Source organism: Cryptomeria japonica, chromosome 9 (assembly GCF_030272615.1).
Source record: "Cryptomeria japonica chromosome 9, Sugi_1.0, whole genome shotgun sequence".
Lineage (NCBI taxonomy): Eukaryota > Viridiplantae > Streptophyta > Pinopsida > Cupressales > Cupressaceae > Cryptomeria > Cryptomeria japonica.
Window position 1 is genome coordinate 726515666 of NC_081413.1, and position 27468 is coordinate 726543133.

At 36.7% G+C, this 27468-nt stretch overlaps 1 protein-coding gene across 1 annotated transcript; it reads left to right on the forward strand.

Moving 5' to 3' along the window:
- Window positions 1-575: 575 nt before the first annotated feature.
- LOC131858611 (peroxidase 35-like) lies at window positions 576-27360 on the forward strand. The gene is made up of 5 exons (XM_059211908.1): window positions 576-668; window positions 26279-26286; window positions 26421-26556; window positions 26732-26743; window positions 26860-27360. Exons 1-5 carry the CDS (start codon window positions 576-578, stop codon window positions 27358-27360), a joined length of 750 nt encoding a protein of 249 aa, XP_059067891.1.
- Window positions 27361-27468: the final 108 nt, after the last annotated feature.

A 27468-nucleotide genomic window follows, 5' to 3' on the forward strand; every position in this document is an offset into this window, starting at 1 on the left:
TTGTACATCCAGTTAACTCTAAATAGGAGATTGATGACCTAATTTGTGAAACTAACAGATCAGTTTTTGCTAGTGGTCACCGACAAGTGAGTTTGATGGCTGGAAGAGTTAATGAAATTGCAGAGGAAACAACTGATAAATGGGATCTCTTTTTTGTAGAAAAGGAAAAACAAGAAGAATTGAACATGCCGAAGAAAACATTCAAGGTATATCAGAAGGATAAGGACAAAGGGAAAGGTAAAATTGGTGGAATACCGAATATCAAAATAACTGACAACTTACCACCACCTGTGGACACTACACTGGTACATATTGTTGATACACCGACTACTGACAGTGTAGGTGTAACACATGATGACACTAATCCTGAATCAGAAATTCTATTTACCATGAATGTTGATACTCAGGAAGTGAACATTGTTGTGGATAAAGACAATACAGAGGTAAAGAATGACATTGCTGATAGTGGAAACATTGTTGAGCAACCGACAAAGAATGTTGAGGTTGAGATTCAAACAAAGCAAATAGAGAAAACATAGCAAACATTACAAACTGAATAACCTTTGGATACTGGAATGAATACTGATGGTATAGATGCTGGCATTGAAAAACCTACTGAGACAGAGATACCAGTAGTTGAGCACACTGAGAAATCGACAGAGGCTAAGGTACATATTGAGGTAGTGAAACCGATAATCACTGAGAGACCCAAACCATTGCTAGTTGAAATGCAAACTCAGACTGATACACCGGAGGATGATACAAGCAAATTGGTTACAAATGTTGGAAGCACAGAGGTAGTTAAGGTAGTTGGACAGACATCTGATACTTCATTAAGTGAATTCAGGCAGACAAATGTGACAGAGGTACTTCTGGACTCTATCAAGAAGGTAACTGACTATAATGCATTGGCTTACAAAGCAATTGCACCAAAATGTAATATAGATAATGTAAAGGATTCTTTAGATTAGTTGGACACGTTGTCTATATTTATTGTTGGAAATGTAATAACAGTTGATAAGGTGAATGAGGACATCTTCAAAGAGAAAGTTGAATAGGAAACAGAAAAATTCTTTGAGGACAGAATAAAGAAGTGCACAAAATATATTGACACACACTTACCGACACTGAATACTACAATTTTGGAATGTAAGGAACTGTACAGAGAAACATGCAAGCCACATCTGTTGACAAAGGACATTGAAAAGGAAATAAGCAGAGTACAGAAGGAGATAGATGATATAGCTGATAATATAATTGTTTCATCCGAACCTATATCATTTATTGAGCAAGAAATAGCAGGATTTGAGGAAAAGTTGGAGAAATTTGAGAAAGAGAAGGAAAGGATTAAGGCATATGCCAGAGAGCTTAAGTACAAACTTGGTCCCAAGTTGGACAACCTTATCTCTCTGAGAAATGAAATCTCTAAGGCATTACATCAAGGGGAAAGATCACCAGAGGAGAATATGTATCATCTCACTGGCATGATCCAACAAATAGAGGCAACCCTGAATGACAACAACATATTCATGCAGAGTTTAAATTTGGTTTTGGAAAACATATTTTAGATTGTAACCAACCGGTTACAAACTTTGAGGCAAAATTTTGCACTCGTTTGACAATTTTTGATAACCTTTGTCATTGATGTCAAAGGGGGAGTAGTGGACAGAGAAAAATGATTAATCAAAGGAGATCATCTGCTCAGGGGGAGCACATAATTTTGGTAACTTTTTGGACTTCACTTTTTGGTAACAGTTTTTGGATTTTTCTCATGAGTGTTGCCATCAATGCCAAAGGGGGAGATTGTTGGCATTCTACACTCTAATGAGAAATAATGATGTTGTCATTAACGGCAACCTTCAGGCAACCATCTGGCAACCTACTAGCATTCATCTGGTAAATCCACCGACATCGGCAACAAAGCATACTGGCATCCCAGCCGACAGGGAATAAACTTTTGTTTATTGTATTTAAATGTAATTATCTTTTGTAAAGCCGACATGACATGTTGTAAAAGACTCATATATATGTATGAGATCTTATAGGTCATTTGTAGTAGTTGTGTATTAAGGAAGTATGCATGGATGATATTTTGATATAGTTGACAGCGAAGGTTTTGGTTATAGAATGAGCTTAAACCAGTACTGAACCTAGCATAGTTGATGCTACTTTGAAGCAGTACATTGTATTGGATTTTCTTAATCCATTTTGTAAGTCAGTGAGACTTATATCTTGTAGATTAAGCAGTGAGCTCTAGGCAGTTGGCCTTCCTGCATGTGCAGGCCCTTCATTGTAAGTAATATTTATTCATTGGCCAGTGAGTGAATATTGTGGGTCACAAATCCCATCGAGGTTTTTCCCACACCGGGTTTCCTCGTTAAACATCTTGTGTTATGGTGTGTTTTCTATGTTGTCTTTACTGTTCTTGTTTATTGCATTAATTCTTACTTACCGGTACACTGTTTTGGAATGCAAAGTTCTTAATAAGGTTAAATATTTTGTATACTAGTAAGATGTTGATTCACCCCCCTCTCAATACCTTTGGGACTATCATTAATCCTAACATCCTAGTGCTTCTTCAACACAATTTTTAGAATTAACCCAAGAATGCCCATAAAGAGACCTGAATTTGATCTAAGGCCAAGAACGTTGAATGAGACTATCACTAAGACTGAAAGGGGCATTCACCCTATTGTTTTGAGAAACAACACTACTCACTATCTTTGACATGGCTCTTTCTAATCTAGATAAAAATCTATCTAAATTCTCCTTCTTATCTTGAAAAATTTGTCAGTTCCTCTCCTTTCATAGCTCGCAAATCTACCATATACTTGAGAAAACTGAGTTACTTTGGACTTCTCATCCAGCTTTTAAAAAGGCCCAAAATAGATGCTGGCGGAGGGAACTATCATCCAAACCTAGATAAAACAAATTTCCAATAGGCTTGCGCAAAGTCGCAATTCAACAATAAATGATCTAGAGATTCATCATTGCATTGACAAAGAGGGAACATAAATGGACCTGAAAATCCAAGCCTTTACAATCTATCTCTAGTTAGAATCCTTCCATGGAGCAACAACAAAGCAAACGACCCCGCCTTTGGAAGCACTAGTTATTCCAACATAGAACTGATGACCATTCCTCCATTAAATTCCCATCCTCTAACTTATTGTACCCAAGTTTAAGAGAGTACCCCCCATTTTGCAAGCCACACCAAATAACCTGATTTGAACCATCAAGAAGAACATTTTTTTGCTTGGAGAGGATGTCACGAAGCACAACAACATAGTCATCCCCTGACCCTAGATCCTCAACCAATTTCCACTTCCAGCCAACATCTCCCCCACCCATAGGCTCTACAAAATCAAAAACCTTGTCTCCCCTTTTTTTAGCCAATACCTCCTTCAATTGGGCAAAGTTTCCCAAATTGTTGATTACTTCCAATCCATCCCAAGAATCGGACCAGAATTTTGCCCTCTTCCCATCACACCAATGACCATGAAATATAGTCAGTAATCAAAAGCCAATAAGCAATAAGAAAATTCCACATTGGTGTTTTTCTTTGTGGATCTTGAATAGTTAATGTCCTATCCCTCTCTCTATTATCCAAATAATTTTCCTAGATTATCTATGCCCATTTTTTACCTGTATTTTTATACATATGCCAAATTAACTTTTCTCCCATCACATCATTCATCAGTTTCCAACTCTGCAAACCCGCCCCTCCTGCAAACTTCGATTTATAAATCTTATCCCATGCTAACAGAGGAATCTTATACTGATCCTTACTCCCATTCTAGAAAAATATTTACATTTTCTACTCAATCAATCAAATAACCTTGGCCGATATCTTCATAGGCATCATTGAGGAGAGGGGCATAGCCGAAAACACCACCTTGAGCATTAATAAACTTCCTACCGATGTTAACCACCTACTCTTCCATCCCTCCAATTTACTACTACACCCATCCCCCAAACTATTCCAGAGAATTGTCATATCGGCCCCCAAAAACAAAGGAATACCCAAAAGGTTATCTAGAAGTGTCCCTACTTTGACATTGAGGATGCTCAAAATCTCCCTCCTATGCACCATAATAGTATTGAAGAAAAAAACATTAGGCTTGTGCCAATTTACCTTTTGCCTAGACGTCTTGTACTTTTCTAACACACTCTTCATAATCCTTGTTTCCCTCAATTAAGCTTCCTCCATTAGAAGATTATCATCAGCAAATTGGAGGTGGGAAATTGATTCCACACCCTTGGCTACCATCACCCCTTTCCAAGAACCATTCCCCCTTTGCTTTGTAATAAGACACCCAAGCACCTCTGCCATGATGATCAACAGAAAGGGCGAGATCAGATCTCCCTGTCTCAACCCTTGAGAAGCTTCAAAAAAAACCTTGTGGAATCCCATTAACCAGAACTGATACTCAAGGTGAGCATATGAGACTTCAAATCCATGAGGCTCACTTGCAAACAAAACCAAAACGGTCCAACACATTAAGTAGGAATCCTCTATCCACTCTATCATAAGCCTTTCTAATGTCCTACTTTACAAACATCTTCTGAGTATTCCCCATCCTAATGGAGTGAATTTCTTTGTGGGAAATAATGATGCCATCAACAATAAATCTCTTAGGGGTAAACCCACTTTGTTCTTATGAAATAATCGAATCCAACACCTTCTTTAGAAATGGGGTGAAAGTATTCAAAATGTTGCACCTCTACTTTCTTTGGAATAAGAGAAATAAAGGAATTATTGAAGTCTTTCAACACAAAACTATCTCTTCACAATTCCTCAACCTCATGTCATAAATCTTGTTTTAACAAGTCCCAAAACTTTTGGAAAAAAATTGTTGGAAACCCATTAAGGCTCGACGCCTTATCCCCATTCAACTTGAAGAGTGAAAATTTAACCTCCTTCAAAGTGACTAGGGAAGTCAACATTCTGTTGCCCTCCTTAGTTATAATCTTGGAGATCACATCAAGGACCTCATCATTCTCATTCTCAGGATTAGCATCACTAGAAGACAATAGAGAAGAGAAAAAAGAGACAACAACACTATTAATTTCAGCTGCACATCATAAATTCACTGTCCATTGGGCATTTTACTTGAAGAGACCCTATTATAAGACCATTTTGCCTTATTGAGTTATGAAAAAAAAATTGTCTTACACTCCCTTCCTTCAACCAGTTCTCCCTAGATTTTTGCTGCTATAAGGTCTCTTCCCTTGCAACAATCTCAACATACTAAGCATGCAGTTCCTTCTCAGTAAGAAAATCAACCTGATCCATACCATCATTCATAACCTTATAGTTCAAACCTTCTATTTGGCATTCTAATACTTTTTTCTCCTAAAAAATATCCTTGAATTGAGTTTGATTCTAGGCTTTAAGTTTTTGTTTGATAAATTGTATTTCTTTTCAAAGCAGAAGCCTTTGTTACTCAGCCTAATCGAGGCATTGCTCCACTAATTAGATATCAACTATTGAAATCCTTACTTCCTAAATCACATCTTCTCAAATTTAAAAGGACATATCAACAGAGCATAATCACATTGAAATAACAAGGAGACCAAAAAGTGATCAAAACCAAAAAATGAATAATTCGAGCTTCAAGACAAGAGGAAGAGAAGCCCACCTACTTATCAAAAATAATCGATCTAACTTTTCAGCAATATTGGAGAATCCATGATGCTTGTTCATCCAAGTGAAAGATGTGTTACTTGTGTTCACCTCTAATAGGACATTATTAGAGATAAATTCCTAAAAGTCCACTAGTTCCAGTGTTGCATTGAAGTCTCCACATACAATGATAGATTCCCTCAAGTGCAGTTGAATCATGTCAAAGATATCATCCCACAAAAAATTCTTGTCTCTAGTGCTAATCAAACCATATACATTTATCAGAAAGCATTCAAAATGCAAAATAGAGGATTTTGGTTTAAAAAGTTGTCAATGTTTTTGTTGAAAAACTATCTTCATATTGATCGCCAAATGATTCCAGAGCACCCCCAACAACCGAAAAAAAAATTAGTCTCTTCTTTACTAAGCTTAGTTTCTTGCAATCAAACAACATCCAAATTAGTTTGATCAAAACACCATTTGATCAAACGTCCTTTGTCAAGGGCATTGTAGCACCTGACATTCCATGAGAGAATATTCATGGCTATCTAGGAGGGCCAAGTTCCCTCATGAACATTAACTTGCTTTTTGTTTTTTTGTCTTCCTACAATTTCTAACAAGGTCAAGTTAGATTTCTGGACTCTAGGTCTTTTTCTCCAATCTTGATAGTCTTGGACTTTATTTCGTCTAGCAAATAATTCATTTCTTAGCAACTCCTGCAGTAGAATTAATCTCAAAATCATCTTCCTCATTTGATGAAAGAGAACCCCCCTCCTCTCCACCATCTGACTTTGCCATTCCATCAACTCGATATGCTAAGGATTTGACCAAGGAAACGTGGATATCTTTGAAGAGAGGCATCTCAAAATCATGGTCTAAAATAAATACATGTTTATGGTTGGGAGGGCTGAGAGGGACATTACTAGAAGAATATTCAACCTGCCTTTGTGATTTATCCATATCTAATCCTTCACCCCCACTCCACCCAATCGCTCAGAGATTCTCCTCATTATTCAATTTTGTTTCCGCATTATGAGTAATTGCATACCCCTCCTTTCCAATGTCATTCCTAGCCTGAACTATCCCTTCAACCACCATATTCTGACTAGCCACTGCATTTGTTTGATCCTCACAGATCTTTGCTCCCTTAGTGCTCTTGTCTACATCACTTCCCATATCTTTCCTCAAAGAATCCTCAACCGGTTCTTGTTTTGACATTTGGATTACTTTATTAATATAAGCTTCATCGACCCCAAGTTTCCCTTTAAGATTATTTGAACATTCTACTTTTGTATGCCCAAATGCCTTACATGATTTGCATCTTTCCACAACTTCCTCAACCTCTATTGACTATCTCCAAATCCCAATATTATATCTAAGCTCATTTTTTTTAGGAAGGGGAGGAGTCAGTCTCCAATTAATACAAATCCTCACATACATACTAAAATCCTTTGCCTCAACTCCTTCCCCTTCTCTAATGGAGGTGCCCAATTTTGTCCCCAATGAAACACATTGTATCCATATCTTGTTATTCAAACGGAAGATTATAGAGGCATATCCAAATAGGCACCTCTTCAATCTCTGTCTTCAAATAATTAAAGTTAGGCTCTCAATGTTTAAGAAAAAACCCAATTCCTCCCATCATATAGGGTCCATTATCCAAAATCCCCCTTTTTGCTTCCGCTATCTCATAAATCACCAGGTAAAAAGAATTGGGTAGGGTTTTAAGCTCTACATTAAATGGCCATGAATCATTGCACCCTTGACAGATGTGAGACAGTGTTGGCCATCCCCTAACTCATTTCATGAAAAACCCCTTCTCTTTCAACCACCCAATAAAGTCATTCCATCCTAGATCATCTATAGTAACAAAGATAACTCTACTAGGGTTGGTTTCAAATGTGTACCTGAAATGAATCCCCTACTTTAGGTTTCAAAACTTTCTTCTCAACTCTAGACCAATCTCCCTTTTGTGGCTCCAACCGACCCGAGAAATCATTTCCACACTAGGGTTTTTGGGGAGGTAGCTCCTGAAAACCCTAGCCCCACTCAATCTCTTTGCACTGATCCTTCCTAGTGGTCTCCAAGCCATACACACCCACAACTATCTTCCAAACCCATTTTCCTGATCCACCCATCTCTGATCTTGTCAACATCTCCCTGCAAACCCTTGTCATCGCTAACGGTCTCTTTCCATCGTAGCCTAGCATCCATCGGGACTGAACCAATATTGTGTTGCTTGTCATTGTGTAAATTTATATCAAGAAATTCTTACAAAATAGAAACAAAATTTCTAAATAAAATTGACATGTGTGTATGCATGTACACACACATAGTGATTTAGGGATTTCAAAATTTTGAATAATGGCTTGGAAAGGCTATGGGTAATGATCAACTTATAAGAATAATGCAAGTTTGAGATTTTGTAGGAGTGGGGTCTAATTAAAAGATGGATTGATGAGAGATTTATTTGAGATCAAATTGAAGAGTGGATTCGAAATACTTGGGGTTCAGGATTTTAGTGAAATTTATATTGAAGGGTTTTTTTCTACCTCAAATTTCAAAACAACAATGATAGGGATTTTATTTTAAGAATGGGCCATGGGGATTAGAAAATTATACTCTTCATAATATATTGGAAGAATACTAGTCACCAACCATCTAATGAAAATCAATGAATTTTTGGGTTGTTTTGATTCAATCGATCAAAGATTTGATCAATGAACACTCTTAAATCTATGCCCAAATCAATGTGGTTGTGATACACAAGATCCCAAAGAAATTATTATATCCTAATTCATTAGTGATTTGTGTCAATGGAGGAAAGGAGCCAAAAAAATTGTCTTCTTTGCAAAGGTGTAATGTGCCCTTTTGGGATAGCCTACTTTTATTAAAAAAAATAATTCAATAATACAATTATTTACAAGAGTGTTCTGTTACTAAATTTCGCCATAGTAATTTCCAATTAGGAAAATAATTGGTTAACATTAAAATAATAATGAAAACTCTTATTGTAAACATGTACACTATGATTCAACCATATTAGAGAGATGTAAGGAGAAAGCACCATAGGATGTCGGGAGACTATCCTCCCAAATTAAGCCTAAGGACACTAAACATCCAACCAAGACAATCCTACCCATTGGCCCACAAGTATCGACTCCATGGGTGTGTACTAGATTGAGGGGACTCATACTTCTACATCTATCTAAAATGATTGATTCACTTAAATCAATAAATAATTACTTATCCTAAGTCCTTGATGGATTGGAAATGTAATCCATAATAAATAAATTAAAGACTTCATGAGAGATTTCATGATAAATGATAGATTTTCTATATTGCATACCACACACTTTGTTCTAAATATCAAATGGTTGTCTTAATTATGAATTTTGTCCAGAACTACATGCAATGCATCTAATGTCTTCCTACAAGGTGTGAAATGAGCCATCTTTGAGAATCTATCCACTACCACAAATACAGAATCATTCCATCTCTGTGTTTTAGGCAACCCAAGTATGAAATCCATGCTTATATCCTCCCAAGGTCTTACCGGTACTGTCAAAGGTTTATAGAATCCCATATTCTGACTACTACCCTTTGCAACTTGACAAACTCTACAACTTTGCACATATTTCTTAACATCCTTATGAATATGGGGCCAAAAGTACTGCTCACTCACCAATGCTATTGTTTGTCAATACCAAAGTGTCCAGCTAATCCTCCACTATGTTTCTCCTTAATTAGATTCTCCCTCATAGAACTCTTAGGTATGCACAACTGAACTCCTCTGAATAACATCCCATCCTGAATGAAATAATCCAACCACTTACTCCTGTCTACCATAACTGGTTCTCTACATGCTTTCCAGGGCTTTGAAAAATCTGGGTCATCATCATACAAGGTCTTCAATTCCTCAAATCTTAATATTGTCACTCTCATCTCTATCAGCAGATTCCTTCTCCTACTTAGTGCATCAACAACTTTATTAGATTTACCACTTCTATGCTTCAACACAAAGGCGTAACTCTACAAAAATTATACCCATCTCATATGTCTCTAATTCAACTTACTTTGATTGTTCAAATACTGCAAAGCTTGATGATTTGTACACAACACAAACTCCTTACGCAACAAGTAATGTATAAACTTCTTCAAGGCTTGAACTATGGCATAAAATTCCTGATCATATACTGAATATCTCCTCCTAGCATCATTCAATTTCTCACTGAAATAAGCTACTTCTCTTCCTTCCTGACTCAAGACTGCTCATATTGTTGTTCCACTTTCATCACAATCCACTTGAAATACTTTATTGAAATCTGGTAAAGCCAACACAGGTTTCTCAGTCACTTTCTGCTTAAATAGTTCAAAAGTTTGCTCCAGTGATCCACTTGAATTCCTTCTTATCTCCTCGTGGTCTCAGTCATAGGGTTACAAACTGAACTGAAATTTCTGATAAACTTTTGGTAGAAACTAGCCAAACCATGAAATGATCTTACCTCTCCAATGCTTTTTGGTTTAGGCCACTCAACAATTGCTTTAACTTTCTTAGGATCCATCTTCAAACCATCAGCAGATATCATAAATCCTGAATAGACTAACTCTTCCTTCATGAAAGTACACTTCTTAAGATTTATCAACTTCTCTTCTCTCAACCTCTGCAAAACTTGTCTCAAATGCAACAAATGCTCCTCTTTTGTCTTACTGAAAATCAAAATGTCATCCAAATACACAATAACAAACTTACCCAATAATTTCTTCAATACATCATTCATCAGCCTCATGAAAGTCCTCGGTGCATTAGTTAACCCAAAAGGCATCACCAACGATTCATACAGTCCTTCATTTGTCTTAAAATTTGTCTTCCACCCATCTCCTTCTCTGATCCTAATCTGATGATATCCACTCTTCAAATCTATCTTTGTAAAGTATTTTTGTCCACTCAAACAGTCCATTATGTCATCCATCCTAGGCAAAGGAAACTGATATTTCACTGCGATCTTGTTTATTGCTCTTGAATCGATACACATTCTTCATTCTCCATTCTTCTTAGGTGCTAATAATGTTGGCACTGCACAAGGGCTCAAACTTTCTCTGATCAAACCTTTCTTCAACAGCTCATGCACTTGTCTATTCAATTCCTCATTCTTTGTCAGTGTCATCCAGTGTGCAGCCTTGTTAGGCAAACTAGCTCTGGGAACCAAATCCATGCAATCACTAATACTTCTCACAGGTGGCAATCCATCAGGCACATTATCTATAATGATGTTTTCATATTTTGTCAGCAAATCTTTTATCTCTTCTGGTTGTTCTTCTTCCAATTCCGGTTTCTCAGTCTTCTTAAGAACTAAGGCAAAACACACATTCTCGTGTCTCAAACCATCCAAGAATTTCCTTCCATCTACCAAACAAATTCTAGCATTTGTACAAACTTCATTCTTCAAGGTTCCTCCAAGGTCTACAAGGTTTGCTTCATTCCATTAGCCACAATAGTGTATGTATTCTTCCTCCCATCATGTATAGCCTGTCTATCAAACCGCCAAGGTCTACCGAATAAAAGATGACAAATATCCATAGGCATAATATCACAAAAAACTTCATCATGATAATTCCCAATTTTTAATTTCACCAAACATTGCTTACTTACTAACAACTTATGTTCATCCTGAATCCATGCTATCTGATAAGGCTTAGGGTGTTTCAACATTTCCAAATTCAACTTATTCACCATCTCCTCTAAAACAAGATTATCTGAACTACCACTATCAATAACAACTTTACAACACTTACCGGATACCATACATATGGTCTTGGACAAATTCTTCCTCTGCAAGGGCTCCTCTTCTATCCCGATATGACACAAATCTCTCCTTACCATCAAAAGTTCTCCATCTTCTAGTTTATTGTCTGATCTAGTGGGGTTTTCTTCCACCGCTTCTTCTCTTTCGGTATTCTTTGTCTTCCTACACTCAAAAGCACGATGTCCTTCTCCTCCACACTTATAGCAAGTTCCTCTAAATGTCCTCTTGTCTTGTCTTCCAAAATTCTCATTCCGGTAGCCATCCGGTTCTCTCCTCCAGTAGAAATTTATATCATCTATCCAATATGAATTACCTTCTTTTCTTACTTCTTTGTCTTTGTTCTGATTTGTACAGGTTCCTCTACCTCCGATATATCCTCTTCCTCCTTGAAATCTACCTCCAATAAACCTTCCACCTCTGCCTCTCTGCCTCTGCTCATGTCTTTTGTTTAACTTCTCTTTTGCCTTTAGGGCATACTGGTAAGCCTCCTCAACACTCTCTAATTTGATCAAACTGAGTTCATCTTGTATAGACATCCGCAATCCATTCAAATATCTTGAAACTTGTTCAACTTCATCATCAACATGTCTAGATCTGATATTCAACTTGTAAAATTGTTGGTGTAAATAATTATTCATCATGGATATTGTTATAACTTACTTAAGTTTACTTAGGATAATGCATTTCATATTAGTTTGGGTATGAGACACTTGGGTGTTTGTGCCACATTGGAATAGTGTGTGTAGGAGAATTTCCACCTTTTATGGTGTTGATCTTGTTACTACTCTATCATATCCACTTATTGTGGAGTGATAATTCCACCTTCGGTGGATGATCCACCTCATGTGGAATATTTTATTGTTTCTCCTACCTACCACACCTATTTCCTACCTACCCTTGTTTCTTATTGAGCCACATGTCATGTTTGTGTGCTCACATATCCATATTTCCTTGCCTATATATGCAGGCTCATCTTCATTGTATGTAACAACTATTGATCATTCATCTATTGATGAGAATACAACTTATTCTTGTCCTATATTTTGTCTCTAATTTGTACTTTTCATTGAGCTCTTGATCTTGTCAAAATATCACATGGTATCAGAGCTATTAGAGTGTCATTGATTCGTCCTTGAGAGGCATTATTGTGGCGTGAAGAGGCAAATCTAAGGAGTAGCATCTTTTGGAGGCATCCTAGACCATATCCGACCTCGCCATTGCGTCCGAGTGGTCGTTTCCATGACTTTTGACTATAAAGTCGAGCTATTTTGGTGAGAGAAAAATTTTTGCCAATTTCACTATATTTGTACGGATTTCGAAAAAAAAATTATAATTATGCAGAAAAATTTCAAAAATTTTTGAAAAAAAAAAAAAATTGGAAAAAAGGCATAAGGGGATTAAAAGAAGATCAAATTTATTTTTTTTGTGGGGGAGTTACCCCCGTCGACCTCCGTACTCTGTAGGTTGTAGGTTGCAGGGCCGCTGCAGTCCTTTAGGATGTCGCAGTCACTTTGGTCGTACTCCCCCCTGTCTAGAACCCATGTCGTTCACCCGCTTGCTACATTCACTGCTTGTCGGCTCCCACCATCTCCTACCGGTACTGGCCCCAGCCCCGCGCCGCCGGCACCGGCCTTGCCGGCCGCCAACCACATGTCGGCACCGGCCTCCCTGTCGTCAGCAACACACGCTGTCGTGACTGCTTTCGTCCGTCGTAGTCTCGCCGGTTTTTCTTCTGACGACCCCTCCAGTCCTCCTGACCGTGTTCTCCTGTCGGGACCCTCTTTTCCACCTCATCCGCCATGTGGACCACGTCAAATCACCTGCACACGTCACCCTGTCGTACGACACCTCTGCAGTTTTGTACTTGCCATGTCATTCGTCCGTACAGTACGGACGCCACACAGGTAGGGAGGCGATTTTTTTTTTACGACTACACGGATGTCAAATTTAGGCTCGCAGTTTCCTAACGTCATCATTTAATAAAAAAAATTGCAGGCCCCCTCCATTGAGCTTTTTAATTTTGCAGTTCAACTTCAAATGGCCATATCTTGCTCATTTTTGCTCCTTTTTTGGTGCAATTTTTTTTTGAAATGGGCTAAAATTTCGTGTACTTTCTCCTAGTAGCATTATTTTATAATTTTGATGGGCAGATTTTTCATAAATCTCAGTTTTTGGTGACTGTACCTATCCAATCCTCATTTCTGCAACTTCCGGGACTCCGTTTGGGATCATACGAACTCCTTTTCAGGTGTCATTTTTTTTGAAAGTGCATTTTTTTTTGTCTACTCTCATAATATTCTATCATTTTGCAGCATTTTTGGGTAAAAATTTTACTTTCAGCATATGGTCTTTTTTGGCCAATTTGGCACTTGTATTGCATAGATCTATCTTGTTGGTCTTTTGATTTGTAGTTCTCAGCCTATTGGGGCAGTTGTAAAACAAAATCAGAAGTCCACCTTTCCATTGTTTGCAAGTGGCCTATTGTACACACACTACATATAAAGTGCCAAAATCATCATTTTTGGGGGGGTACTTTGATTGATTGAATTTGGGGGGGTTCTCTTGTGCCTTTGTGCTCATGTTCCTTCCTTTTTTATGCTATGGGTTCTTCTAAGTTTCCTCTCTTAACTCCTCATAATTATGCTACTTGGAAAATTGATGCATGGACTAAACTTATGGAAAAAGGACTAACTCATTATATTGATGGAACTATTGTTGCTCTCGTTGATCCTAAGGTTGATCCAGTTGGCCACTTGGATTGGCTCACTAAAAACATCATGACAATTGGTACCTTAAGAAAGTATGTATCAAAGGATCTCATTTTTCATATTGAGAAATGTACTCTAATCAAGGATGTTTGGCAAAAGTTTCAAGACTTGTATGGTCAAGTTGATGAGATTAGGGGATATCAGATTGATAGTGATCTCACCATGTTGGATCCCAAGAGCTTTGATACTATACAAGATTATGTCACTAAGGCAAAAGAGTTGAGAGCACAACTCAAGGATTGTGGCATTGATAAGAAGGATACTCAATTGATCTTCAATTTGATGGGCAAGCTTCCACAAGAATATGCAACATTTGTTTCTAGTTTCCAAACCCATAGGATGACAATGGGTTCAAGCTACACAATGCCTACATTTGATGCTTTTGCTGAAATGTTGATGATGGAACAAAATAAGTTGATAAGCATGGGAATTCTTAAGACTTCTAAGTCTCAAGCATTAGTGGCAAATCAAGGGAACAAAGGAAATCAAGGAAAGGACAACTCAAACAAGAAGAAATGGCAATCAAAGCCTAAGGACAAAGCACCACCTTCTCCACAACAAGGAGATTCATCCTCTTCCAAGAGGGACAATTCACCAAAGAGGGAAAGACCTACTTGTGCCTATTGTAAAAATTTTGGTCATGAGGAGCATCGTTGCCATTCTAAGAAGATTTATGAGCTCACACATATCTTCAAAAAGCATAACATTGATTTGCCTAATGTCTACAAGAAGGATGATTCATCAACTTCTATTTCCTCACATTCAAAAGGAAAAGGGCAAGCATTCATGGCTTCTACAAGTGGGAAGACTCACTCTTTTGGGACAAGAAAAGGAAAAGCTCTTTGTGCTACTACAAGTCATGATTCAGGGAGATGGCTTCTAGATTCAGGGGCTTCTCATCATATGGCATGTTTGCAGTCTATGTTTTCTACATTTGAGCCTTGCACCATGCCGCAGATTTTGATGGGTAATCATACATACATGGATGTGATTGAGAAATGATCTATTTCCATTGGGGATAACTCCTTCAATGATGTGTTGTGTGTACCCCATTTGACAAACAATCTCCTTTCCATCTATCAAATCACACATGGCGCAACTAAGAGGATTGTGGAGTTCACACCTGAGTCAGTTTTCATTAGAGACTTGGAGACTAGAGCTATCATTGCGACTGGTGTGGTTGATCATGCATCTCGGTTATACTCTTTTTCATATTTTAATGATGATGATAATGTCACATATGATGATTCTACACATGATGATGACACTTCTTATGATGATTCACATTTTGAGGAGAACTTTGGGTACTTGAACTTGGGTACTTGATCACACATCACCTATTGCACTTGATGATGCAACTAGTGCGACAGTTTTGCCTTCATATGATTCAGTGCAGCATGATATTCATTGTGTTCCAGCTTCAAATTCATGGGATGAGTACTTGACAGACATTGCAGGTTTGTTTGTGGAATCCTACATTGCAGATTTGGGAGACATCATTGATGATATTCATCTTCTCTTTGATGAAGATGATCCTTCTTCGATTGTTGCGAGGGAATGCTCTAACCCTCTTGTTCATTCTCTACATGATCATTCTTTCGAGGTTGACATGATTGTGGATAATTATATACAACGGTTGGAGGAGGTCTCTTTATCTTTTGAGGAGACATGTGAGTCGTTGGGACATGTTTTACATCGATCTCCACTAGATCTTGGAGTTCCTTTTTCAGCAGTGTGGAGCAGTTTACCATCTTTGGAGGGGGTATCTTCCAGCATCGATATGGGGACACTTGAGCAGTTTTCAAAAATTCCTTTCATCATGACTTTTTTTCAGACATCTTCCCTTCATGATTGGGGAGACTTCATGGATACACCTTTGGTTTTGTTTCTTCCTAAGGGGAGGAATGTTGTTCGACGTTTGTGGAGCAATTTCTTCATACATCATCAAGCTTCTATCATTGGTGCAGATTCTACATTGAGGGGGGCTCCCTAGCTTCTCTTCTTCTCTCATATGGGGGGGACTTTTTCCTCAAATGGTATTTTGTTCCTCACATACATCTATGAGAGTTCTTTGTATCTAGTTTCCATCTCTCTTTTGGGGGAAGGTTTTTTCCCATTGGGTTTTTCTCTCTTTCCCCGCTTTGTGAGATATTTCATTGCATTGGTTTGCATGCATTTGCATTTGTACATGGGTACCTAACATGGCCTAGTAGTCGGGACCCATCTTGCATTGCTTAGTTGCATTGTAGACTTAAGTGCATTCCCCTAAGTTGCACTTAAGTGGGGGCGTTGGTGTAAATAATTATTCATCATGGATATTATTACACCTTACTTAAGTTTACTTAGGATAATGCATTTCATAGTAGTTTGGGTATGAGACACTTGGGTGTTTGTGCCACATTGGGATAGTGTGTGTAGGAGAATTTCCACCTTTTATGGTGTTGATCTTGTTACTACTCTATCATATCCACTTATTGTGGAGTGATAATTCCACCTTCGGTGGGTGATCCACCTCATGTGGAATATTTTATTGTTTCTCCTACCTACCACACCTATTCCCTACCTACCCTTGTTTCTTATTGATCCACATGTCATATTTGTGTGCTCACATATCCATATTGCCTTGCCTATATATGCAGGCTCATCTTCATTGTATGTAACAACTATTGATCATTCATCTATTGATGAGAATACAGTTTATTATTGTCCTATATTTTGTCTCTAATTTGTACTTTTCATTGAGCTCTTGATCTTGGCAAAATCTCACAAAAATGCTTCGGTGTACTCCTTCACACTAGATTCCCTCTGTCTCAAATTCTGCAACTTCTAGAACAGATCCACTTGATAATTCGTCGGCATAAACTTTGATTTTAACTTAGCAACCATCTGATCCCATGCCTTAATCTTCTATTTACCGCTCATCTGTCTATCAACTTGTAAATGCTCCCACCAAAGACATGTATGAATTTTCAATCGGGTACATGCACATTTCACCCTCCTTTCTTCTACAATGTTTTCAAAATCAAAATACTTCTCCATCTCCGAGATCCAATCCATCAATTCATCGGAATCCAAATTTCCATCATATTTTGGTGGGGTAAAATGACGTTTAGTGTTCGCCCTACTCAAAACCCTCAAAAACCTTTCTTCATCCAGATCAACCATCGGTGGGTTTACTTGTTCTATCGAGGCTTCTTCTCCTTCATCTTCACTTACATATTCAATGTGTTGGCCTCTTCTCTAGGCTATCTCCACGGCTTCCAATCAGGCTGCTATACCTCGCAACATTTCCATCACAGTAGGGTCTGCATTCCCACGCGCTCCACCATTCCTAGTTCCTCTTTGTGCGATCTTTTACATCGGTCCTCTGCAGCTGCAGGTCAGATCCTCAGTACGCCACCCTACAACAAAAAATTTAGGACATGCAATCTCCCAAATGAAGGTCGCTCTGATACCACTTGAAGCAGTCACCGGTAAGGAGGGACCTCAAAGAGATCAATCCGGACCGTTCAGCAAGAGTAAACACAACGGAAACACAAAGATATGATGGAGGCAATGCAGAACAGATTGTATTATAACATGAAAACTTATTAAAACCAACCGGTAACAATCCGGGTTACAAAAAACCGACTCACAGGCCTTCTAGAACATGCTCAAAAATATAAAATAGGTCATAACCGGGACCTCAAATCCTCAAGATCTATCTTCTATGCTTTATCTTCAACCTTAGATACATTCTAATTCTCAATTACAATTATTTATACGATCCAAGGGGATCCAGTCTGCCCAAAAAGGGATCAAAACCCAAAGAACAAGACCTAACGTGTAAAACCAACAAGGTCGACCTCCACCAAGAGATTCCTCTGGAAAATCCAAAGGATGAAGTGTAGATCACGGGAAAAGGTCGGCCACACGCCAAGGAACATCGAAATCAATGCTCAACGCTCTAAAAGATTCGGAAGGGGTTCTGGTAGATCGCCAAAATAGGTCTAGACAATCGGTAACAAGAAACTGTCAATTGGTAATAGGAAATTGTCAAGGAAACCGATAGCGATATCTTGCCGAAAAATAATCCAAATGCGATGTGGTATGGAAATAAGAAAGATGATCAAATCTTCAAGTAGAATCCAATTCCACAGGATCCGGTGAACCAAAACTGGTACACACATAAAGAAATGTCGAAACTTCAAACAAAAAGAAAATGTTTTTGGTTGATGCAAGATTGCCATGAATTGGGGATGCTCCTGCATCAAATTATCAACATCTTTCTTCAAATCTCCATCCTTAGAACATGGGAGAGTTTTGAAGGAATTGTTAACAACTCTTCTTTGCACTAAAATGTTCTCATGAATAGGAGGATCTTTAAGAGAGGAGTAAATTGAAACAAGGGAGGCTAACCCATTACCACATCTATGAAAGGAATGCAAAAGGAATGCATTATGCTAACAATATTTCAACATAGAGAACAATGTTCAATTTGTATGATGTTTTCACCAATGCAAGCACTCTAAATTTATGTAATTTGATGATATCGAAGAGTGCAAAGTGTTACCAAATCAAATAATTAATCCAAATTAAGCAACGCACAAGTTCAATTTTGATTTTTTTTTTAAATAGTGTTTTAATGAAATTAACCTCTATTTTTAAAAAAAAATTGCAAGGAAATCAAACTTGTGAATGAAAACTTGAATTTCAAATTGCATAAATATTCAGATTTGAGAACATAAATCAGAATTAAAGGTATTCATGTCAGTTCACCAAAATGTGATGCATAAAAATGGAACCAAGTAGCTAAGACCTAATCCCACTATCATGTACACACATTGGAATACGAAAGAGCCTAGGGAGATATCTCACTTTGACTACTTCTTGTAGAGGAGAGAGAGTCAAGGAATATCCCTTAGGGTTTCTATTTCTTTGTTGTAATATAGAGGAGGTGTACAAAATATGATGCAATAACCAACTATGCAGATGCACACATGTGCCTAAAATTTGGAGCTAACTGGCCAGGACCAGGGCACTGGGCGCCTTGGTCCCTGATACTGCAGGAGGTTGAAATTGTTGGATTTGGGATTTTGAAGGCCTGAAATGCAGAACTGCCAAAAAAAGTTGAAAAACCCAAAGGACCAGGGCGCCACACCCTAGTCCCTGAAGAATGAGGTCAAATTTTGAGGCTAGATCTGTATTTGTGTACTCTGTCAGTTTCGGAGATCGCGTGTTCGCAGGATTTCTGCAACTTGAAAAATGGTGTCTAGGTGGCTATATAGTGTTTTGCCTTAGTCAAACCCCTTGTTTTGGTGGTTTCCACCTCCACAAATAGCCGATAATGTGCTGAAAATGTATGTGCAAGAATCTTGTGTGTATGCAAGATCCTAAATGACCAAGAAAGTAGATCTAGAGTTCTACCCTATGCTTTGGAGAGAAAACCCTAAATGATTGTAAATGTAAATGTAAATTCTTCAAATCACAAATGCAATAATGGATCTAAAGCATGAATGTAAATCTGAAAATGAATGTTATGAATCTCATACAAAGACATGAAATTAACATGAAACCATACCAAACCCTAAGGGAGAGGTACAAGCCAATCAACAATCGGTGATCTCCTATTATTTTTCAATATCTTCAAAGCTCCTAATTGATGTTGAAAATGATTGATGAAGGATTGATAAATGCTCAATTTTCTGATTCTAGACTCCACATAACCTGTACTTTCATTTCATAAGAGGCTCCTTCAATTGCTAGAGAATCAGATCCTTCAAATGAGGAAAGCAAAGGCTATATGTATGAAACCCTAACTTTGTTTTGGGTCATAGGCTGACCTAGAAATGATATTTTCCTCCAATCTCTTGGATTTCAATATTAAAATACCGCCAAAACATGCTCCCGAAATTCGAGGAGAAAAAGTCGAGACCAAGTAGGTAGCTACCTGGTCCGAACACACGATCCGACCAACTTTTTGCCAAATTTTCGGGGAAGCAAGATATTGTGATTTTAGAGAAAATTCCAAGAGTATATGGGATTTGAGATGTTTAGATATGCGAAATCAGGCCTTGAAGGACGAAATAGGACATAATTAAGGTATTTGATGAAATAATTTATTGGAAGAATAAAATAAAAAGGGGCACACTTAGGGTAAAGGACCCAATTTTATGATGCGCACAGTAATGAAAGAAGGCTTCAGATTTAATTTAATTAATTAATTAAGTACTTGAAGAGAATTTTAAATGAAAGATGCAAACACACTAAGGCGGTTGCTAACCTAAGCATGGAATTGTACCACCCAATTAAGGGTGTACAATTTACGATGCTACAATACGATTGACATAATTTATTCCAAACTTCTTTGGCTTCTTTCAATCTGCTAACCTTACCAAATACTATGCCACTCAAGCAATTGATAATCATAGTTCTAGCCTTTGCGTTAGTCTCATGATTCTTATGTTCATCCAAAGTCTAAGGGTCATTCGGTGAAGGTGTATAACCAGTTTGATAATCTTCCATATTCTATTCAATAAAGTTTCCAAATGAGATTTCGTCCTCTCCTTCCAATAAGAAAAATTGTTTCATCAAACCATAGTTCTTTGAAATTAAGTTCATGCACCATTTTGGATCTACCTCAAGCGGTTAAGCTTTCCAAAGAGGAGCCTTGCTTTGATACCAATTGTTGAACCCATGATAGGACTAAGAGTGAGGGTGAAAAAGTATGGATCTTTAAAATAGATCAATTATAAACAACATTTAACCATTTTAAAACAATATTAAAAAAGCATCAACCATCAACAAATGAACACTAGATTTATATGGAAAACCTAAACAACAAAAAACCACAATGAGTCAAACTCACAATATAAATTAAAATGATTACAATATGTTAGACTTACTGCCAAGGAGAAGAATGCACCTGGTGGACTTGCAAAACTAAGGTACACTGCGTTACCTAGGGCAAGATACATGGACTTGCACAATAGAGGCACACTACTTTAGAGAAAGATACAAAGTGTTGCCAAAGGACCCACTGTCATTCGACAACAAAAAAAATAACAAAACTGATATGAGAAGGATATCTTGATCTTGAAATTGTCCTTGAACATTTGTGTCAAGTGACAAACATCATGGAAAACATCTTTGACAATTACCACTATTTAGCACATTGTTTCATTGAATGTATCACCTTCAAAGCTCTTCACAAACTAACTTTCCCACATTAGCAATCTCAAATCCTCTTGCATATCATTCACATTCAGTTCTCATCAATTCATAGTCTATCCCATCCATCACACACTCAACTCATACATCCACACTCCTTAAATATAAGATAGATCATCGAAAAAACACAAATAAGGGTCAACCACAATCAGAATAAACAATATTTCATGAAATTAGCCACCCAAACCAAAAATACTCAAATCGGTCCACTCTAGGAGAAAGAGGGGATCCAAATCCATCACAACATGTCCTTCCAAGCTGAATCCAACTATTCACATATGATAACACATCCTCGAAAATTGCCACCAAACATAACGTGTAGATAAGCAATAAAACTTAGCAATCAGTCAGCCAAAAGATATTTTCCAATGCAAATTACCTCGCATAGATTTCCATACACCATGATGAGATCCATGATAACATTCTAATTCATCCTCCAATGCATATCTAGACTAAAAAGTATGATCCAAACAAGAGAATCCAACCAGACACACAAAACTATAACACAACTGAATATACCAAGCACACACCAACATAACTCACTTGTGGAATCGAAATGTTGATGTCCACCAAAGAATTCAATTGAAACACTACACAAACCATATAAATATGTCCACAAAACTACAACATAAGATTCAATATATCCGGAGGCCACCAAAGATTTTTCAAACCAGTCTGACATGTGCCCTTACTATCAGAGAATAGTAACAACCAACTTCTACAATCCATGCAACATCCATAGAACATAATTTTTACCATACGGAGGAATGTAAAGCATTCTACCAATGGAGCATTAAATAATTTTTCCTACATACATTAAAAAATCTTTCCTACATATTGAACTTGCCACAACCAACACGAATGCATCAAACTCAACAACAACACCAAACATTAAACAAAGAAAACTACAACATTACAGGATCATATCTAGACCAAATTCCATCTAGACAACCAAGTTTGACATCAATGACAACCAAACTCAAATTTCTCTAGTTTCTTAGTTTCAATAATCAATCAGAAAATGAGCTACAAGTCTATTCTCTAAGGTACATCAGAATCATGAATATTACTGTGTCTTGACATCCTTCATTACTAATATGAGGAACTTAACATTGAAACAAAAAAAAATTCCAATTTAGTTTATAACTTCAAACTTGATAAAATCATACAAGAATAATCACATTTTTTTATTCACTTAGACATAATGAAAATGTTATCTTAGCAACATTAGATGTATTTTAGGACTATCTCCTCTATATGTATGTGGTATAGAATTTTTAAATGATTCTAAATTATTGTGAAAATACTCAAGTGATATAAGACTAGCCAATTAGTGATTACTATCCTATAAGAGAAAAATGGTAGAGTTTTACAAGAATGGTCTTAGTCTTGATACTAGAACTTATAATACTCATACTATTGATGAGATAGTCGTCTTAGTTTTTATGGTTGAATTTTAATTAATGCCTAAAAATAAGTTGTAAACCTTCATAATTCGATACATAATAAAAATCTACATAGAACCTATTATTGTTATTATTTTTTATTACAATACCTTAATAAGACTATTTAGAAACATGATCATCCTATAAGATTTATAGTAGCCTTAAATAACCATGAATACCTTAAATGTTTGTGGCTTTAATGATTTGTTGAGGCTATCCTTTTGTCTTATTTTTATTCTCTATAATGGCGCAATAAAAATGCATAAGAAACCAAGTGAGCATTTAGCCTAATTATGATAGTTCTTAGTTTCAATAACGACTCTATAGGTACCATAAAAATGTTCTAAAGGTGTGATATCCCTAATGATTCTAGGATAGCCTAAGCAAGATTATAGTCCATTGGTCAATATATGAAATATTGTTTCTATGTTTGATAGTATTATTGTAAATGAAGAATTATTTTGGATGGTAACTTTATGTGCTAAGTAGCTAACACATATTTTGTTTCCTGATCAAGCTTATATTATTAGTAACCCTAATATGTCATTGACAACATAGTTTTTCCCGCATAGCATCGATTATTTATAGTTTTTTTGACATATATTTCTTCTCTCTTAGTAGAATATTACCTTTTTGAGGATTTTTTTTCCTTTATAATCGTAGCTCATTAGTGATGAATAGATAACTCACTATCTAGGGTTTCATGAAAGTACTTGTCGAGATCATTTTCAATTATGACGAGTGTTGAATATTGAGCATCCAAAGAAAACAACCATCTTCGCTATGTAGTCCACTCATGTAGGATGATAAATAATTTTATTTCTCTCTACAACCATACTTACATCCTAATGTTGAAATATTGACTAATATGAAATAATCTTCTTTATCAATTGAATAATTTTCTTGGATTTAAGTAGTGATGTTGACCTTTAAATAAGCATTCCAACTAAAAGTATATTATTTTAAGAATCTCACAAAAACTAAACCCTTGTTTTTCTATAAATCTGCCAATAGTTGAAGAGGTATGCATCTACACCCTATTTGATCTTAATTTTCAATAAATATTAGGATACATTTATCAAAATTTGCATGTATCTAAATAGAGGAGTTCCCCAAGTACGATGATTCATTAGAATTCAAATTCAAAATGAGGTTGTAAATCCAATTAGCTTTCCCTAAGGTGGAAATCTAACAACAAAAAAAGATTATTCAAAAATATGTTCACATTTCAACACCAATTCCACATAGTAAAAATTTGGTTTTCTATTTGCAACAACTATAAGGGGAGTTTGATATCGTACATCACATTTGGCCAACCTTGTCATTGGTGTTAGAGAAAAAAACATTCCCTAGATAACACTTTTATAAGGGTTATGGCTCCTACTTGACAACTCTAGTTCTATCATGATAGCTACATGAGGGTTTTAAAAATATAGAAAACTATCAATTTTAGCTCCAAAATTATTGGGAAAATAAAAGATAATTAATGATACACTAAAGGGAATCTAATGGTACATTCAAAGTAGGCCATTTATCTAATGATCTTTTTCAAAACGTTCTTTCTAAACTACCTTCCTACAATCCTTCAAATTTAAATTCTTGACACCAAATGTTATTTTGAATGAAAATAAAATGTGTTAATTCTTCAAGGAGGGTTTTTAAAGGTTGTAGACACTCTAACATAACTTCTAAGACTATTTGATGGTTTCATGAGCATTTTGAGGGGTTGATCTCATGGATAACACTTGAGAGAATTTTCTAATGTATGAACGATATCAATATAGCATTAAAAGTCTCCTTAAACACTCAAAGCAAAAATTATAATGATAGTAACTTAGAGAGTACATAGGAAGGAAAATACAAATAACAAGTGGATATGAAAAACAAATCACATATTGATATCTCAAAAATAATACCTCATATTGGAGGAACTCTGACTAGCTCAACTATTTAGATCTCGCAATCTAATCAGCTCGTCGAGAACACTAACAGTTAGGAGAACATTTGATCACTCAAATTGAAAAGAAATAAAAGGATATATGTTTTCTTGGGGAAAAATTTGGTGTGTATGCAAGATACATGTTTCTAACTAGCTTTGTAGGTTATTAGTAAGGAAAAAGAATAATATAATCATGTATTATTAAAATCATTATATTTCAAATAGGTATAGATGTGCATTTTGAGTAGCATATAATGATATACAAAAGTGAATAAAATCATTTGATTGTTCCATTAATTTTCGTAAGGAATACAATAAGTTCGTATCAAAGAACAATAACTTGATGAATTCTATCAAATCACTTCCAACACAATATTAGATCAAGCACTTAATCAATCATGAACTAAAGAAGTGATCATAGATTAATATGGTTTGGAAATAAGAATTCATGGTTTGGAAATAAGAATTCTAAGGAAAAGCACGCAAAATATAAAAAATGTGTGTCAATGCATTATAAAGTACAAGGTTATATTAGATATATTACCTATTCAAAAACCTTTATGATGGGTGTTCAAGGCCACTTCCAAGGTACCAATTAAGTGTATGCCTACATATGCCAAAATTTATCAAGAGCTCACTATGTAAATTCCACGGATATACCATCAAAGGAAGTATTAGTAAAACTCTTTGAGGTAAATTCTAATAGCCTTGATTGAAACCACTATCCTATTGCTCTATGTAAGATTTAATGATCTAAAGTCTTTAATAATGTCATAATAATTTTGGAAGTGCATACCTTATCATGGCTTTCCCCATGCTTCCACTCTCTACCTTGTCATTGTCTTTGGCCCTAAGATATTAAGTCTCCCTACTTATTAAGATAGGTACATCTACAAAGAACATGGCATCTATGGATATTAAATAAATAGATTGGTTATAATCTAAATTACAATTATAAAGAAAAATCTAACTGAAATGATAAGGCAATGGATTGAATATAAGACAACAATGAACTTAGACAAGTTTGATCTTATTTGTAAAAATATTATAAATTGCGTTTCTATAAAAAAAACAATAAAGTAACTGAAAGAGTGATTAAAGAAGATGAGATAATGTTTAGCTATAGAATGAAATAAAACTTTAGAAGTGATAGATGAAAGCCGAAGAAAAAAGTCAAGAAAATTAAAGATCAATCAATTATTAATGATATATTATCAATCAACACATTTGTCAAACTAAAAAATCAATTATTAATGATATATTATCAATCAACACATTTGTCAAACTAAAAAGACACTAGTGAAGATGAACCTCATGAACTAAGATTCACCTCTGATGTTTTCAAAATCAAGAATAGTAAATTCTTAATCAAATTAGAGAAAGAAAGATCAAGAAGCAAGTACAAGTGTAATCATCAGATTATTGAATGGGAGACGCAAATCTAATGTAACAGATTTTCAATTCAATGTTATCAAATTCTACAGATTTCAAAGTACATAAATGCAAACCCCTAATCCAGGAAAATAAAATAGACGATACTTGAAGAACAATAATTTTATTAACTTCAAAAAGAACCTTACATCAAAATTTCAATCTTCTTCTGCAAGGGTTGTATTCCACATGCAGGAAAGGGAAAATGGCAGATGGCAAAGAAGATACAGTTGGAGAAGATGAAGATATGGAGGAGTTGGAACTTCCTCAAGATGTTGGAATCACTCATAATACATTGTTTGTAACCCCAAATCTTCGCATGCGGCTGCAGGCAATTCTGATACACAGGGCAATCTGCAGGTACATCACTATGAAATCTGGTAGAGAGCAATCCGAACGATGAAATACACACCAAGAACATCAAGCAACAGTTGAAGAAGAATAATCTTTATTAGTTACAGCAAGAACTTGTACACAAAAATCTTTCACAATTCCTGTGAAAACAGGGCAATCTGCAGGTACATCACGACCCTGGTAGAGTGCAATCTGCCTTGGCCGAATGATGAAATTCACACTATGATCCGCACATCCGGGGCGAAAGGGTTTTCGGCAAAGGAAATGCCGCTTTTTCCAGGAAAGACTGTCAAACTTTAACGGTAGTAGGAGGGCCGACCCCACCATTGACGGGCATTTCCGCAAGCATCTGAGCTCCCTCTGCAGTCGGCAGGCAGATCCAGCGGTGGCCTTGGACAATGGCAGCGCGTCTTCATTCGATTCCCACTACTACAGAAATTTGGAAAGCGGAAAAGGGCTTCTGTATGTCGACCAGGCGTTAATGGCGGCGCCCGTCACCAGCAGCATAGTCGACTTGTACGCTTCCAATCAGGAGCTCTTCTACCGTGATTTCTCACTCGCCATGGTCAAACTTTTCAACCTGAATGTGCTCACAGGAAAACAGGAGCAGATAAGAAAAGAGTGCTCTAAGCTTGTCAATGGCAGCGGGAGGTCAAGAAAGCCCGTCATTGGCAAATTGAAGCTGCTCTGGTACAGCCTCACGCCCGCTTCCAGTCGCTCGTCGAGCAACCCATCGTCTGCCCCTGCATTGGCTTCTATGTGGCCCACCCTCTATAGTTGAAGCTTTATGTCGGCAAGCAGGGCATGCGTGTCGCCTTTCTTGAGCTCCACCTTCTTCATTGATTCAAGTTTTGAGATTAATGGCGTTTTGGAATGGGGTTGAATGCCC